This window comes from Vicugna pacos, chromosome 8, assembly GCF_048564905.1.
Source record: "Vicugna pacos chromosome 8, VicPac4, whole genome shotgun sequence".
Taxonomy (NCBI): Eukaryota; Metazoa; Chordata; class Mammalia; order Artiodactyla; family Camelidae; genus Vicugna; species Vicugna pacos.
In genome coordinates this window covers 46,450,967-46,468,252 of record NC_132994.1, presented here as the reverse complement: position 1 = coordinate 46,468,252, position 17,286 = coordinate 46,450,967, and the positions used below count along the sequence as shown (strand labels likewise).

Here is a 17,286-nt window from a genome sequence, read left to right as displayed (position 1 = left end):
TCAAACATAAACCTCCGAAAGAAAAGCTTTCTGAAATATTTTAAGCACAATCCTGTTCTGAGATCTCATTATCTCTTTCAGCAAAGATCATTACCAAATCAGAGCTCCTAAACAAAAAAGACCACCAGCAGACAGATAAATAAAATGTCCTCAGCCCTCATGAGACCCCAAATGACTCAGAGAACTTATTTGTCAAAGGCCAACAACTCCAATTTTAAAAGACCTCCAAAGTGCACTAAAAAGACAAATTTCCTTCAGTGACTACAGATGACACATTGGGAACATTCAACAACAAGATGCATCCTGCACACTGAAATGAGTGGTTGAGAGAACGAAGGCATGTCTCTGATGTGTTTTATAAGTGGAATTGTGACCAAACCCATTTCCTCAGAGAAAATAAATTGTTCTCTTTTGATTTGTAAAAATGAGTTCTTAATATGCTTATGAAAACTGTATCCTTAACATGACTGATCCAATATCTCTTAGTTCAAACTGGCTGTTAAGAAAAAAGTAACAATTCCATAATATTGTGAGCTTTAGAGATGATTTAGATGTATCTGGATCAATGATGTTTCTATTTTTTCTTGTTGGCGGTTGGAAGTAGTGTTTTCAGAACATTCATGCCCACTGCTTCAGCTTCATATCCTTCTGCTCAGATCCTGACCAATACCTGCGGGGCTGAGGACTGGCAAGAGTGAGCATGTATATTTTTAAAATGTCCCTAGGTGATTCTGATATACCTTCTCCTCCAAACCCTACTCTGTTTTCCAGATAGAGTCCAATCCCATTGCTTTAAATGGACTCTACCTGGAAAATATCTTAATTTTTCGACATAATTTTCATTGGATTGTCATCATTGTGGAATCTCTCCTTCACCAGTTAACACCCAGTTTGTTGCCTTCATGGAGCTACCAGCCTCCTCTGAATTGTTACCACCAAAATTTTTGTTGTCTAGTTCTAGAATGACCTTTGGCTTGAACTTCCTTCCCCATGTTCTTCTAAATAATGTCAGTTCCTTTGGGGAGAGCTTCTGAGCTGTATGTCTTATGGTCCACCTCTTTCCCTGGAGGTAGGAGCTACGGGCTCTGCTTTGGAGTGGGGGCCTGCTTCTCTCAAAGGGACAATCGTGTTTTACGCTGGGCAGGGCAGCAGCTGCTGGTCTCGGCTCCCCTCACCTGACGTGGCACTTCTGCCCTTAAAGCTGGGGCAAAGGCAGAAGAGACCCCAGTATTCTCAGCCGGCCTTGCCTAATGCAGGGCTTCTGTCCTCAGAGTAGGGGCCAGTGAGAGGAAGAAAGCCCCTTGCCTCCAGGTGACACTTGCCTGAAATTCAGCCTCCGAAACACAGATCCTGGGCAGGGGATAAAAAGTGCTGGCGTCTGCCCCTTGAGGGGGCATAGCATGCCCCTTGCCTGCGAGCTGGGGGTTGAGAGAGGCTCACCTTGACCACAGGTGCTCAGAGGGAAGCTTCTGTCCATCTGAATGGGGGATGGGGAGGGAGCAGGCTGTGCTTCAGGTGGCACAGAAATCCCACTCTTACTATGGAGATTTATCTCCGCAAATGGTTCTTCACTTGCTGTGTGCCCTCAGGGCAATTTCCAGAGACTTTAAGTGACTGCTGTTTTTATTTCTACTAGTAACGGCTGTTTCACTGGGGACTGATTTTGTAGAGCTGCCCATGCCTGCCATTCTGCATATGTAATGCTTTTATATTAGAATTTTATATAATTCACTTCCAGATAAATTTGCAGGTGTTGTTCTATCATGTTCTCCAACATGGTAAAACCACATTCTTGCCTGGAGGGTAGGTGGGGTGGGGAGGCAGAGTTAGTGTCCAGCTGCCTTCACATAACACAGGTGCCCCCAGGGTACCAGATTCAGTATGTTTATACCTCTGGACAAATAGCGTAGCATTCAGGTGTAGGCCCCCTTTACATATCTGCTGACAGGAAGCTGTGTGAAACTGTCATCCAAACCCACTCTGCAGCCAACACATTCCCCAACATGTTTATTATTTTTGGTAAATTAGTAGGAGAACTAATCTATACTAATGATGCAGGGGTGTGTGTGTGTGGTCCAAACCCACCTAGTTTTATCTCATCTAAAATGTAGCACTTAACTAAACATGTATTTCATTAAATCCCTAAGTAATTCCATTTGAAACCTCTATTATTATGTAAATTTTTAACTTGACTCTCCCTACTATTCAGGTTGGATTATGATTAAATAATCCAAGTGTCATCTATCAGTAAATAATAGTGGTAACAATGCTAATAGCTAAACTACCCCGCACAACCCTTAATCTACAGTTACACTGCAACCAAGCCACAAGAAAGACCAGCTGAGAAAGACAGCGTCTTTAATACCCCCATCTCTCTGCTAATTTTTCCCAAGACAAATTATGACAGCAGAACTCTATTTCCCCTAAAATGATCCCAATTATATGGCTTCATAGCAAGCTCCCCAGTGCTCAATGGTGGCCCTTACCTAATAGGCACTCATTATATATTTTCTGAATGGGTGAATAAATGACTTGTTGAATAAAACCTGCTTCAGTGCCAGGAAGAGAAAATAATGATATCTACGTCTTAAACAGGAATCTCTCCTTGATATAATACAGACCAGACTGAATGAATAACGAGCAGACTTGAAAGATGCCTGCCTTTTGTGAAGCAGAAGTCTGTCGGGATAGTATATGAAAAAACCTGGACAGAGTCCTCTCATACTCCAGGCTGACCGAGGGAAAAACTACTAATGTAGGGTGGTTGGGGGTGATACCTAGATTTCACCAGTGCCTCCAAGAACAACTGCAGCCCAGGCAGAAGCGCAATAAGGAAAGTGCTGAGCATTTTCTCCCGTTTCATAAAGACAGGGTCCTCAGGTACAACCACTATGGCCGTGACTGGTTCTCCATCTCAAAAACCATGCAGCAAGGTTGGTGGGCACTACTTCAGCTACCTGGAGAAATTTCTGGTATGGCATTGGAACTTCCTTCTGTAACTATTTCCAAATCTAGACTTGACACTTCTTCCACCTCCTCAGTTTTAGGTTGTAGAATATCATTATAGCCTCCTACTCTATGGTGAGCACAGGAAAAGAAAAAGTTCTTTAGAATGTGACTGCATTTGAAGATAAGCTCCATTTTCTCTTTCCAGAGATGCATTCTGAAGCACATTGGGGCAAAATGACATATTAATTGGGATTTACTCTAAAATACTTTAAGAAAGAAAAGCCAACAAAGGAAAAAAGACAAATGAAGCATATGTGTCAAAATCCTGCTAACTCTGGAATCTGGGTGATGGCAGGTCATTGTACTAGTCTCCCTACTGTTGCGAAAGTTTGAAAATCTTCATTAGAAAATGTTCCTGTATAAAAGGAACAAGCCTTACCTGATTATCCATATCTTTGATGACCAACAGTACAGGACTGTCTAGTGATGCTGATTTGCGGTAGAGAGTTTTCAAGCTGGTCCCATGCTCTAATGTGCTATATGCAAGTCTCCATGGATACCCCTGTACCCTTGCTGGAAGGCGTCGGGCCAGCTGTGAATCCAAAGATGGAGATGTAAATATACAGTGTGCCTACAAATCAATCATGAACTTGTAGTATAAAACAGGTGCCTGTGGCTTAAACTCAAAAATCACACTTACTTACATATTGCTCTCCTTTACTCTGGCAAATATTTGCCACTATAAACTGAGAAGGGAAAATTATTGCTTGATGGTGTTTACCTTGGCAGGGATGCTGCCCAGAGCACGCACTCCGTCTCAGAATGACCCTGACGGGTCACTATGCCACTGTACACTTAAAGGTATAGCACCTAGCTTGATAAAAGAGGCATGAATTACATGCTCCCTCTTGTACACTTCAGCCTGACTCTCACCAGGCAGTTCATGTTTCTCCGACTGTTCTTTCTAAAACCTAATAGGCTCAGAGCTGCCACTGATAACTGCAGCTTCCCCTGAAGTGAGAACAAGAAAACATGGCTGTTTCATGCTGCTAGTCAATGGTAGTCTGTCCTCATTGCACTTGTATCGTTCACTTACATTAATATTTAACTTAAACTTGGCGCCATAAATATCAATAATGCATATGTCTTCAGAAATGCAAACAAAAGAGGCACTGTAAAGTGCTGAAGTCTTCAGGATGCTTGACATATTTCCAGCATCAGCATGAGCTCCATCTCCTTGACTGCTTGGTCAAGTCTACTGGCTTTCCTGGGTCTTACAGATTTGTAAATTGAGGGGCTTGAGCTGGATAAGTCTTTAAGTTCCCTAAAATTCAGGTTTCTACGCTGACTGACGGAGACAGTACAAGAGGTCCCTTACTAAAGTTCAAATACAAGCACATTGTAGTATTTCATAAAAACTGAAGTCAACAGATTTTCAGAAAATAGAAAGTAAATAAAGAAAAATACAGAAAAGGGAAAATTACACCCAGTGGTAGGTGGTTTTCAAAAAGCAAGTAAAGTGTCCTTGCTATATGACTTATTGAGCCCAATAAATTAAAACCACTGTAACTCTGCAATAATCATTAGTATAAATTTGGGTCCTTTTTAAATGCATTAGGGCTGTTGTAGGCCACTTTAAAAATTGTTTTGAAGACAAGAAATGGTTTTCTATTCAGGTTTGGGGAATGGATGTAGGTGTGTTGCCAAGTCCTCACACTCCCAAGAAGGTAGCCATGATGCCGCCTTTCCGAAGCAGAGAAGGGGACACTGGCCTTGGACAGGCTGCTGGTGTCTTCCTTTAAAACCTGGCTCATCCTTCACCCTGAGTGGAAGAGCAAACGTCAGGGATGGGAAAAGCTTTTTAAGGCCTGGAATACCCCTATCACAAGTCCCCGGGAGAGCCCACCTGCTCGATGTGCATGTTCTCCAGAAGCGCGCTGTGGGTCTGCAGGATCGGCAGGGCCGCCTCCTCCTCATCTTCATAGTAGCTGCACGTGCTCTTCCTGCGTTTTGCCTCCTCAACGGTGATAATCTGAAATGGAGAAGACAGACAAACTGAGAAAAATGATGTGTTTGCTTTTCCTTCGCCTGCTTTTGAAAAGGACTTCAGGTACACAACTGCCTATAACAGGTGGGGTTTTAGTGGCAGGACATAAATTGAACCAGGACTTTGGGAGAAGTAGCTAACTACAATTTCAATGTCAGAACAAATGTAGGATTTAACACAGTACAGCTGCAGCACTTAATTAATATGTACAAATTAAAGTCACAAGTTTTCCAGTTCACTATTGCCCAGACATTGAGTGAGAATTATGTATAATTCTACAAGGGACTTACACCTTTGAAATGCCCTAAATTGTTAAGGGACTAATCAGAGCTCATACTGTAAGTCTTCTATAAATAGGGAAATTGGGAAGATAAGGATAGTTTTTAAATCAAGACTCCTGCTTTCTCTCAAGGGTGTGCACATAGCAACAGACAGAAATAGCAAATGGTCACATCTGCCGAGAGAAAAATACAAAGAGACACCAAATTTCAGTCTAAATTACAATTAGGTAACGATTCTTTATGTACTGTTCAGAAACCATCAAAGTAATCTTTCCTTCAAAACTGAGAACAGAAACATGATGCTGTACACAACATTTATTTCACTGTGGATACACTTATAAACTACCAAAGTCAATTTCACCTTAATCTTTTTTTTTTCTTGGTCTCTCTGAAAGACTGGATAAATCAATGAATTATTTTGAATTGAAGGATATAGACAGAAGGTAACTAATTCACCAAAATTCACCTGGGTACCAATATTAATGATTTCTGCATTATAGAGAAAAAATACTTAAGTTACGTCTAGTACAGATTGTCAGATAATGACTACTCAGTTTCCAAAACGCTGTGGTCTGTGCCAGATTTACTGATATGGAAATTAGCCCTTAAACTTTAGCATCTTCTCAAGGGACATTTACTTAAAGAAAACACTGTCAAAGAATCACAACTCCAGCATTTTAAATGTATTAAATAAATCACATGTTTTGGGGGATCTCTACATTTAACAAAGGTACAAAATGTGGCTATACAATGAAAACAGTCAAATATGGATTTTGATCTCAAAGGGAAGGGGCAGAACACACCATATCCATCTCCAAAACGGATAAAATACCTGCTCTGGTTGCAATGTCAGCACAGTCCTTTCTAATTGGAAACCATTTCATTGCATACTGAGTGGCAGAGCTCTGAGGATTCACGGGCACCTAATTAGCTCTCAGGACTCCAACATACCTTCACAAAAGGCTCTTGGTCCGGTCTGGCACAGTAGAAAATCTGAATGTCCACAGGCAATCTTCGGACTCTCATGGTGACCCGGTGGGAACTGCCTGCTTGCTCTCTAATGTGGAACAGGTTTTTCCTCTGCCTGCCTCCACACCACTGTTACTTAGAGCCACGCCGAGCTACAACTGCTTATGTAGTATCTAGTTTCCTGCACGACTGAGTTTCTGTTTCCCTTAGGAGAAGGTTCGATATTTCTACAGGAACACACCCAAATTAGGATTTAGAGCAAACACACACTTCCTGTTAGGCAAAGCTGTGAGGCTGTAAAATGACACTTTCACCTTTGAAACGGTGATTTCCTAACAGTACAACAAAACCCCATTGTTTTATTTTTTTCCCCCTCTTCTTCATCTTATACTTTCTTCCTAATTGTCCTCCAGCCGGCTGAGCCAGCTTTTCTAGCCCTGCTTTTACAGGGTTTTTTTTTTTTTTTCCTTTCCTGCACCTTCTAAAGCTAAACCTCCATTTTAAAACTTTATGTATGTTTTCTGACATCAGTTTGAATCTCAAAGGAAGGATGGAAAGGAGCCTTTTACCCAAGGTAGGTTTGCTATACTTAGAACAATGGTGTTTCACTTCAATACCATGTCATATTTGTTGGGAATAAGAACTTCAAAGAATGGGAGAACATCTGGTTTTTATGAGGCTGAGAAAAATGTTACTTTAGGTTCAGTTTTTCAAAAGAGCTGGCAGAGTAATATTTACCTTTTAACCTTTTGAAACATTAATCTTAATGACTAATGAGCATGATGAGTCCTCCTCTACTGCCCAGATCAAGTGTCAGGGGGTTAGGAAGGAACGCAGATCACCACTGGATCAGGTTCAGTGATCTCTCTGTGAATTTGTCAGATCCAGAACGGCCTGCCTCTCAGTCTCCGGTACCCCTGGGAGATGGAGTGCTACTGCATAGCTCCTCCTGGGGGTCAGTTCTCATGAGGACTCTGGCAGATATTTGGTGACCAATCTCAGGTCAGCCAGAACTCATTCTCAATGCAAGAGTCTGGACACAACCTGAGGCGGATCACTTGGATTTTGTGCAGTGAGACAGCATTCTCTTCAGTACCATCTAGTGAGCGCTTTCTATATGATGCCAGGTGCTTTGTCAAGCCCAGGACACAAAACAATCAATATATCATTTCTCAGCTTTTTAAGAAATTAGTAACAACTTAAAGAATTAAATAATAATAACAACACTCTGTTGGCAGAAGCACAGGGAGAAGAAGGGTATTCCTCACGCTTCTGGCAAGTTAAGTTGTCATTATTTTAAAAATTAGGAGCCTTAAAAAATTAGTAGCCTGATACCAAGTAATTTCACTTCCAGAAAACTAGGGAACAGTCAGAGGTACAGGTCATCTCATCCTTGTGAAAAACCTGAACCAACACAATGTTTCCTAAAAGTGGGAACTGTTAAATAAATCATGATTGAGATGTTTAAAATATTATGTAACCATTAAAATGAGGCTTCAGAATCCTTAATATGATACAGTTCTCCTAAGATGTCAGGTGAGAAAAGCCAGATATCAAACTATAAATAGAACATGACCCCATTTTGCAAAAATAAAAAGACTCACTCTCCCCACTCCTGCCCCTTAGAAAACACCCTAAAGTAGAAAAAAGGACTGGAAGAAAATGTGCAGAAGTGTTAAGTGTGGTTAGATGTTATTTTAAAATGTTCTACATTGTACTTTTCTGTAGTTTCTAAATTTCCTACGATAAGCAGGTGTTAGTTTTATAAAATTAGTAAATAAAGCTTATTTAAAAAGCTTGGGAATAGAGGATGGGCTGGTGTTTGGGTTGGGGTTGGAGGTGCCCTTGGGAGTCTTAAGCGAAGGGTGCAGACAGCTGACTAGGGCAATGGTTCCCAACCCACATAAGATCAGAATCAACAAATTCTGACTAGAGATGACTGACTAGAAATGATGATGAAAGAGAAGAACCTGGAACCTGGGATGACATCTAGGTTTCTGGCTTAGGGTGTGCTAATTAGATGGGAATACACGAGGAGAAGCAAGTTTTGGGGAGAGATAATGAGATGTTTTCGACATGCTGAGGATCAGATACCTGCTAGGGGAATGAAGATTCCTCTTCCCCACCCGCAGAGGAGAGATGCGATTACAGTGGCTTGGCCTTCAGGTGATGCTAGTAAGCAGAGTTTGCTCCTATATGGGAGGGAGCTGGGCCAGCATTCTTCTCCTCATTGTACTTCTGAATTCTCTCTTCCATGTGGCAAGAAACAGGGATAGCAGTCCAGTCACCCCTCTCTCCAGTTATCTTTGCTTTCCATGTGTCCCAAGTGTTAACCAAGAGCACTAGGAGCCTGGAACAGGCCAACTCATTTCTTCGTCCTCCACCCCTTTCTTCCTCTTCCACTAAGGGTCTAGAGACACCTTCTAGAGGGATTTGCTTTTTCATTTTCCTCAGTGGCTAAGCCTGAGAAGGCCTAGGGCAGACAGTGCCCAAAGCCGTTCTACTCCACCCTAGATCCGGAAGCAGACCTTTCTCTCTCTGCAGGCCTCTGTAGCTCCTTGTCCTCTGGCAGTGGTAGATGTGACCTCTTCTCCCACTGGAGTCATCAAGAGCTGAGATTCAAGGTTGAGATCAGTGGAAAGAGGCAGAACAGGCCTTAAAAGAGTGCTGCTTTGGCTCAAGATAATCAGGCCTAGTCGGGAAAGGATTAAGGCCCCAATGCAATTTAAACCTGCTCTCTGGAACTCCGTGCTGGGGCAAGAGACCATAACCTCATTAGGAAAAAATGCCTTTCCTAGCTTTCCTTCCTCTGTGCACGTATCTCCTGAGGGCCTCTTGGGCAGGGCTGGTTAGGTGAGGAGGACAGGACTCTGTATTCCTGAATGCCTTGGCCAGAATGCAAATGTCACACCATGTCTGCCTCATGGAGACCCAGCAGCGCTGTGGGGCATCTGTGAGCTCTAGAAGAGCAGCCTGGGAGAAAGAGGTGGGTGGTGGACACTGATGTGGGAGTCAGTAGCGTAAACCTTGGAAGTTGACGAGCTCATGCAAAGAAGATACAATAGATAAGCAGTAAAGAGAGCCAAGGATAAACTCGCAGGGAGCACCATGAGAAGAGGAACAAGCAAAATATACTCGGAAAGACTGGCCAGAGACAGGAGGAAACAGAAAAAAATAAAAACAAAAACAACAGAATTGATAATGAAAAGCCAAGGGAAGGAGAGCCTAATAGGCCTACATATTTTTAATCAGTGGTTTCAAACAAGAAGCTTGTGAACTATGGGAAGACAAACATGTAAACAAGTGAATTGCTGGGCAATATAACCACAGAGCTAGGAGCCACGGGCGGTGGGAGGACAGCAGGCGTAACCGGCTGAAAGCCTCACAGAAGTGACAAGTGAGCTGGACCTTGCAGCGTGACAGGAGTTTGCCAGAGAAAGCTGCAAGCACACACTCAGGCTGGCGAGGAGTAAATGAAAAAGGGACGGGTGAAGGCAAACGTGCACAGGACCCGGCATTCCAGAAGGAATTAGACCCTAGGGGCAGGCCCCCTCATCCTTAGTCATCCCAGCCTGGCAGAGTTCCAGCCTTGCAAGGATCAGACCACCCACTTGATGAGTTTAAAACCAGAGTGTGAGCACTGCTGGAGAAAACCACCCCTCACTGCAGCCGGGTGCCAGACCCCACCAGGGCCTGCAACACCAGACAGCCATCCTACTGTAAGTTCCTCAGCATTTTTCCTAGTCTCTACAGATGCTAATTCAGACCTTCTCCATGTTCCTCTAAGTCCTCCCTCCTTCACTTCTAGGAGATGCCCCCTGCTTCCACTGCAAAAAACCCAAAAAACCAAAAAACGTCAAATGGGCAATGCTGTGATCTACCACCACTGAATCCACATTCTGTTCGTACACCTCCTATCCTTTTCTGCTGCTCAGCCACCTCACACCAATCCCATCCCTACCCTCACATCCCCTGCTGATTCTCAGAGATCCACTCTCGTGCTTATTCCCTTGTCTCCTGTACCTTCTACTCTACCGTTCCCACTGACCTCATCCAAAAGGGTACAGTCTCCCTCACAAGAGGGAAAACCTCCCTGCTCTCACCTCTTCTTCCAGTTTCCCACCTCATTTTTATTCTCCAAAACCAAATTTTAGTTGTTTGCCCACCTTTACTATCTCCACTTACTCATCCCTCACTGGTTCTTTGAACCACTGGAAGCTACATTTTGAAGCTACCACATTAATGAAACTGCTTCTGTCAAAGTCACCAACTACTTCTTGGTTTTAAATCCAAAAGATACCTTGGTTCTTACCTTCTGACTCCTCTGCAGCATAAGTCATTTTTGACCACTACTCCCCTCTTGAAACATTCTCTTCCCTTCGCTTCTAAGACATGACTTTTCTTGTTTTCCACGCCCTTTCTGGGCTTTTCTTCCCACTCACCTTTGTGGGCTCTGCTGTCTTTGGCCTCTTTAATGCTGGTATCTTTAAGGGTTCTGTTCTGAGCCCTGTTCCCTTCTCACTGGATATACTTTCCTAGGACAACCTCATCTACACCCACAACTTCAGCTTCATTAATGACTTCCAAAAGTATATCTTCAGCTCTTTTTCCCAAGTTTTAGTCTCAGTTGTCTCTTGGACACTCCACAGACACCTCATATTTAGATTAAAGCCAAAACACAGAGTGATTTCTACTAAATCTAATCCTCTTGCTGTAGTTCTTATTGCAGTGAAGGGCAGGCACCTAGATCCCTCCAGTTCCCACTCTAAAAACCAAGAGATCAGTCTCGACATCCTCCTTACTTTCCACATGTAATTAATTACTCACAAAACCCTGGGTATTTCACCATCCAACTATCTTTCAAAAGCATTCAATTTTCTGTCCTCACTCAGCAACTGTTATCTCTCAACACTGATTACTGTGAGAACCTCCTAATGGGTTTTCAAGCCTCAAGTGTTGTCCAACTCCAATCTATTGAACATCTACCAGCAAAAGCGAGCTCTCCAAAATGCGTACCTGTGTTTACTTCTCCAGGCTCAGAACAGCTCAATGCCTTCCTACTGCCCTTAGGAAAATAACCAGACTCCTAGTAATGGTTCACAGGTCCTCTGTGATCTGCCATTTCATTGTCTTTAGCTTCATTTCTTGCCACTCCATGATCCACCTGCACTAAACCTTTATTAGTTCATCAAATGCCCCAAACTCTGTTTCCCCCCGAGTCATTCCTCTGCACAGACTTTTCTCTCTGGCCAGAACATGTTCCATGTCCCATTTCCACCCCAACTGCCTTTCTTCTCACTTCTCTCCATCTCAGCTCAGATAACTCCTTCTGATTAGCTTTCTCCAACCCCCTCCAGCTCCATTCAGGTGCCTGGACACATGTTCTTACAGCACTTGGCACTTCACCTACAATGGCAATTATCTCATTATATTGTAATTATTTATCTATACTCTTTGATGCTAAATTCTACTTATCCGTCATACCATTAACACGAGAAGGGTTTGGTAAATGCTCAACAAATCATGAAGGGTTTTACAGGTCAAATTAAGGAGCTTGACTTTTGCCCTGTGTGTAATGGGGACCTGGCAGCAGTTTCAAAAGAGAATTGAAATTACTGAGTGGTAGTGGTGGTGATGAGGTCTTTTCTGACACATAACTAGCTTCAAACAGAGGCATAGGGTTTTTCCTCATGTAATTTCAAGGGTGCACAGGAAACCTAACCTTGCCAGCCAAGAAGTTCCTGGAATTTGGACTTAAGAACGTTTTATTTGCACACTGTACTTTATAAGGACTATGACAGTCTAACCCTCTCTTGAGGCTCACCTCCCAACTCTTGGTGGTCGGTTCACTGAAGAAGTTGTCAATCATATTCAGTTCTTCTTTTTCTACCACCACAAAGCCTTGCTCTTTGGCATCTTTCCCATAGACGTCAGGAGACCATTGAACAAAGAATGTGTACAAGTGATCCACCCTGAAAAACATGTTCACCACGGGAGTTAACACCAAATCTGCCTTCCTGGCATGCACTAGTAGGAACTTGAGCATGTACAGCTATCTTTTTCCTGCTTGGCAAATCATTTTTTGCTAATTGGGAAATCTCCCATATTGAAGATAATCTCTACTAGTGCATTCCAAAACTGGAAAATAAGTCAATAAATGGAAGCAGTAGTCCACAGACACTGAGAAAATTTCTTTCAATCTGAGGAAAAGAACAAGAAATGGGACATAAAATTAAAAAAACACAGTAAAATATTTATACCAATTTTTTTTTCCTTGTTGGGTCTTCATTCACTGGGTACCTGTATTCATGGGAAAGAAAATTGATCTGAAGCTTTAGATGAGGACAAAGATAAGCAATGATCCAAGGGGTCTTTATGTAGCCTGAAGCATTATTATATCATAATTTTAACAAAATATCCTTAATAACTAGGAAGTATTAGGAATACTATTAGCTATTATTTTAATATTACAAAGAGACTTAATTTTACTGGTATAGGAATGCAGTTTGCTTCCAATATTTCTTTTCTCTTATAGATATTTAACATCTAAATGTTGTAAAGCATCTCTACAGGCTTAATCAACAGAGACATGTCTAGTTCCCGAGCAGAGAACGGAAGCTCTCCGCCGCATCATCTACAAGATCCCCTCCTCTGTGGAGACAAGTCACAAGTGCTTTGACCTAAAATTCCACACGTACAACCATCACCATCGGGGAGGGGAAGATAGAGAGGATCAAATGATCTTTAAAGTCTTTTCTAGTTACAAAATGATAACTTCAATTTGAGGCTAATGTTTGGAACAATGCTAACTTATTGCTATTTTTTGGAAAGTTATAATTGTAAAAATATTAAAACACTATTGCTATACATTGAATGTTTGTGTACCCCCTGAAAAAATTCACATATTGAAATCTAGTCCCCAGTGTGATGGTACTTGGAGGTAGGAACTTTGGGAGGTACTTAGGTTATGAGGCAGAGCCCTCATGGCTGGGATTACGAGAGACTCCACAGAGCTAACTAGGCCCTCTGACCACGTGAGGACAGTGAAAACACAACTGTCCATGCACCAGGGGGCGGGCCCTCCCCAGACACAGAATCCGTCAGCATTTTAATCTAGAGTTTCCCAGCCTCTAGAACTGTGAGGAATAAATTTCTACTTTTTATAAGCCACCCGGTCTCTGGTACTCTGTTACAGCAGCCTGAGCAAACTCAGACAAATATTAACAAAACTAAAACGAAAAAGAAATGTCACTACAATTCTGCTATTCCAATGGATCAAACTGTTTTTAGGTTTCCACACTCCTCTACGTTCTTGTCCACATGTACACAGTTTTCACTGTAATTAGGGCTAAGACATAATTATTTGTTAGATGTAACACTAAAATAACGCGTATATGCAATGTTCCTGTCTCTGTACTGATTTTTAATGGCTGTATTTTATGAAAGTAATAATAATTATCCTATATTCCTATGTCCTTGGGGTATTTAGTTTGTTTTTATTTCTTTGATTGTACAAATAACATTACCATGAACATCCTCATGATCTATGCCTTTTGCCATCTCTAGAATTATTTTAAGATAAGTTCCCAGAAAAGGGATTATTAGGCCAAGGGGCATGATTTTATAGCTTGTGATTCATCCTGCCAAACTGCTTTTGCAAGGCTGACTAGTTCACTGACATGAGCATTGCAATTTGCATCTAAGTCTCATAACAATCTTGCTTACCCTTTTTCTTTAAAAAAAATGTGTTTAATATATATGTGAAGTTTTACTTGACTCACTTGACATTTCTTTGATTGGTAGTGGGTTGAACATCTTTTAAATATTTACACCCTGGCTTCAGCTTTGCCTTCATGAACTGGCTGTTTGAGATTGTGGTCTCAGTGTTCTTTTCAATATGTGGGAACCTTTATATAATGTAAACATTAACCACTAGCAAATGTTTCGCAGCTGTTTTTTGTCCTTTTTATATTAATTATGCCTTTTCTTCTATAATATAAAATTACCAATTTTCATATGTTTTAAAGGTATATCTCCTTTGAGATTCCTCCTACTCTATAAAACAATGAAAGTTGTCCCTCAAGTGTGTATCAGTGTGTATGACATGCTATGCTTTCTATTTTTTTAAAAAACATATAGATATGTGTTATAATTGTATATAGATGTAATAATTTTATATGTCAACTTGGTTAGGCCATGGCCAGTTTTTGGTCAAACACTAGATACTGCTATGAAGGTGTTTTTTAAAGATGTGATTAACAATTAAGTAAGCAGCCTTTCAATAAAGCAGATTACCCTCCATAATATATGTAGGCCTCATCCAATCAGCTGAAGGCCTTGAGAGAAAAAGAATAAGGTCCCCTGAGCAAGAAGGAATTCTGTCTCTAAATGTTCTTCAGATTTGAAGCTACAGTATCAACTCCTCTTTTGGTCTCTAGTCTGCCAGCCTACCCTGCAAATTTTGAATGTGTCCACCCCCATAACCATACAAGCCAATTCCTTAAAAAAAATCTCTCTTTCTCCCCTCCCCCAACACACATCCTATTGGTTCTGCTTTTCTTGAGATCCTTGACTAACACAATGGACTACTCTAAAAAGTTGCATAAGAAACTTATCAAAACAGTTACCTCTGGGGAATGGAATAGGGTGGGAGAAAGACAAATTTTACATTATGTATATATATATATACATTTTCCTTAAGTTATTTGAATTTTTGGAATATGGAGTACATTTTTATAATTTGAGAATTAAAATTACATTTAAAAAAGCAAATAAGAAGAAGTTCGCATCTCATTCATATCCCTGTCCACCACATTCTGGGTCCACCCTTTTTCCCTATAGGTGACCACTTTGTTACTTCTTGTGTGTTTTTGTAGTATTATTTTTATAGATAGAAATAAATATGGATATAGAATCTTTTTGTCTTTCATTTCTACAAAAGATAGTACTATTCTCTAGCTTGCTTTTTTTTCACACAACAGTACAGCCTGGGTATCTTTCTACATCAGTATAGAGATGGCTTCCTCATTCTTTCTTTTATGGTTACACAGTACTTTACTATGTGGACTTCCCATAGTTTATGTAACCATCCTCTCTAGCTGTTCACTTGGGTTATTCCCAAGACTATGCTGTTGTAAACAATGCTACGATGAATAACTTGGTACGTGAGTCATTCTGCATGTGTACAGGTAGAGCTGGAAGATATATTCCCAGAAGCAGAATTGTGTAATCAAAACAGTAATTCACTTACACTTTTGAAATATAACACCATGTTGCCCTTTTTAGGGATATCTTTTTCTCTCCCACCAGTAACATATATACTCTTCTGCATCTCTGAACTATTTTTATCATGTAGTGTGACATTTCCTATTAAAAGTTAACTTAGGAAAAATAAATCACCACTCCAGAAAGGTTTGATAAGTATACAATCCTCTTTTAGTTTTCTAACACTTAAAATTTAGTCCATTTTAACTGTATTTTGGAAAAGAGTTGGGAAACTCCTTTGGAAAACACAAATTTGCTTCACTCTAACTTTTGGAAAAGGACACATTTATTATGTGCATATCCACACTGAACAAAATGGCTCCCTCAGTATTTGTTGGCTAGCTTATTTGCGAGAAAGGAAAGCAGTCTCTGACACCTGGGAGCTAGGTAGCCTGGGCCTATGGGCCAGGCCCCAGGGTGCTAGGAGCTGGCCTGGAGCTCACAACTAGGCCCTAGTAGCCTCCTGTTGAGCATAAACAATTTCACAGAATGTCAGCATCAGACAAGGCCACTCTGATCATGATGGATCATGACAGAAACAAGACTACTCCGAGGTCTCATATCTAAACACAAACATTGTCCAGACACAAAAGTAACCAAACATCCCTCTAACTTGATTAATACGAATTACTGTGCTTCTTTACCAATTATGGCATTGGCCTCACCTGACTTTTCTTCTTCCACAGAGGATTCATAATATACTCAATCATAGAATGACCTCTGTTTCCTGACAGCTTCCAGTCTAGAGCAAAGTCCTACTTCTTTAAGTCCCCCTGTCTGAATCACCTAACATAACCGGAATCCTGTGACCCCGTTCTAGCAGCCCCCTACTGAGATAGCCCTCAGTCCCATGGGGTACATTCTCCCTCATTGCAAGGAGTCCACATATTCAATTTCATGTGTGTTCCTGGCTGGAGGGTGTTGCTTCCTTCAACCATGTTTTTTGTACACCTGCTATTTGCCAGTGACCCTGCCCTTGTGGAGCTACCTTCTGGAGGGGTCCAGGATATCATCTGATCCCATTAACTCTCCTTAGATATAAGAGAATGGGGGCTCTGAAGCCTACTGTCAGCATCACAGCCAGGACTAGATCGCCTGAGGTGACAATCAGGGTTCTTTGAACCACACTATAAAGTCCTCCTCTTATTCCACATTGATTTCTGAATTGTTTTCCAGTTAACTTCCTGGTTATGGCACGACACATTTTTATCACTTTTTAGACCCACTTTCCTGATTAAACATATCAGCTACTTAAAATGGGATGACCTGGTTCTCTGCCTTGAGGACCTCACAGTGCACGACGGCTCTAAGAGGCAAGTATGACTTTGCCCCGTTTAAAGGAAACTGAGGCTCAGCAGACTGAATAATGTGCTCAAATATCCTATCTCCAGAAATGTTCCAGGCAGTCTAGACTGACTGCCTCTTCTTTTATGAATGCTAAACTCCAAGGGGCACATGCATTTTTGTACCTATCCCCAGTCAGAGGTGTCATAGTGCAGGTCAACCTACTTCCTCAGCTTTAGGTTTTATTAATGAAGCGTAACATTGAGATGCCCTTGGTGGCCGTGAGGGCCCACGGAGCACACTTGCCATCCGTCCTCCTACACTTACCATCAGGAGGCACACAGACGCTCGGTGCCTGCGGAGCATCGTGTGGCGGCTGCCTCAGCTCAGCCTCGCCTCTGGGAACAGTTCTCCACGGGCTGCAGCAGGCAGGGCCCTGAGCAGCCCTGAACAGCCTCCTGCCTCTCCCAGGTGGTGAGCTCTGTCTCTGCA

General features: G+C 41.7%; 1 protein-coding gene and 1 long non-coding RNA gene across 5 annotated transcripts in view; one reads left to right on the top strand and one right to left on the bottom strand.

Annotated features, from left to right (window-relative positions):
* LOC140697718 (uncharacterized) overlaps window positions 1-15,020 on the top strand; it is a 32,048-nt gene extending 17,028 nt beyond the window's left edge. Inside the window, exon 4 of one of the 2 annotated variants that reach the window (XR_012074979.1) lies at window positions 12,782-15,020. This is a non-coding gene — a long non-coding RNA (uncharacterized lncRNA). Of the gene's footprint in view, window positions 1-81; window positions 1,033-12,781 lie in introns of those variants that run through there. The other variant, XR_012074980.1, reaches the window with a different exon arrangement.
* NCOA7 (nuclear receptor coactivator 7) overlaps window positions 1-17,286 on the bottom strand; it is a 131,293-nt gene that overhangs the window by 3,116 nt on the left and 110,891 nt on the right. For 2 of the 3 annotated variants that reach the window (XM_006200022.4, XM_015235770.3), the window contains exons 11-13: window positions 12,071-12,218; window positions 4,856-4,981; window positions 3,389-3,541 (exon numbers count right to left, since the gene is read on the bottom strand). In XM_006200022.4, coding sequence (XP_006200084.1) covers window positions 3,389-3,541; window positions 4,856-4,981; window positions 12,071-12,218 — 427 coding nt within the window. Of the gene's footprint in view, window positions 1-3,388; window positions 3,542-4,855; window positions 4,982-6,228; window positions 6,641-12,070; window positions 12,219-17,286 lie in introns of those variants that run through there. The other variant, XM_006200024.4, reaches the window with a different exon arrangement.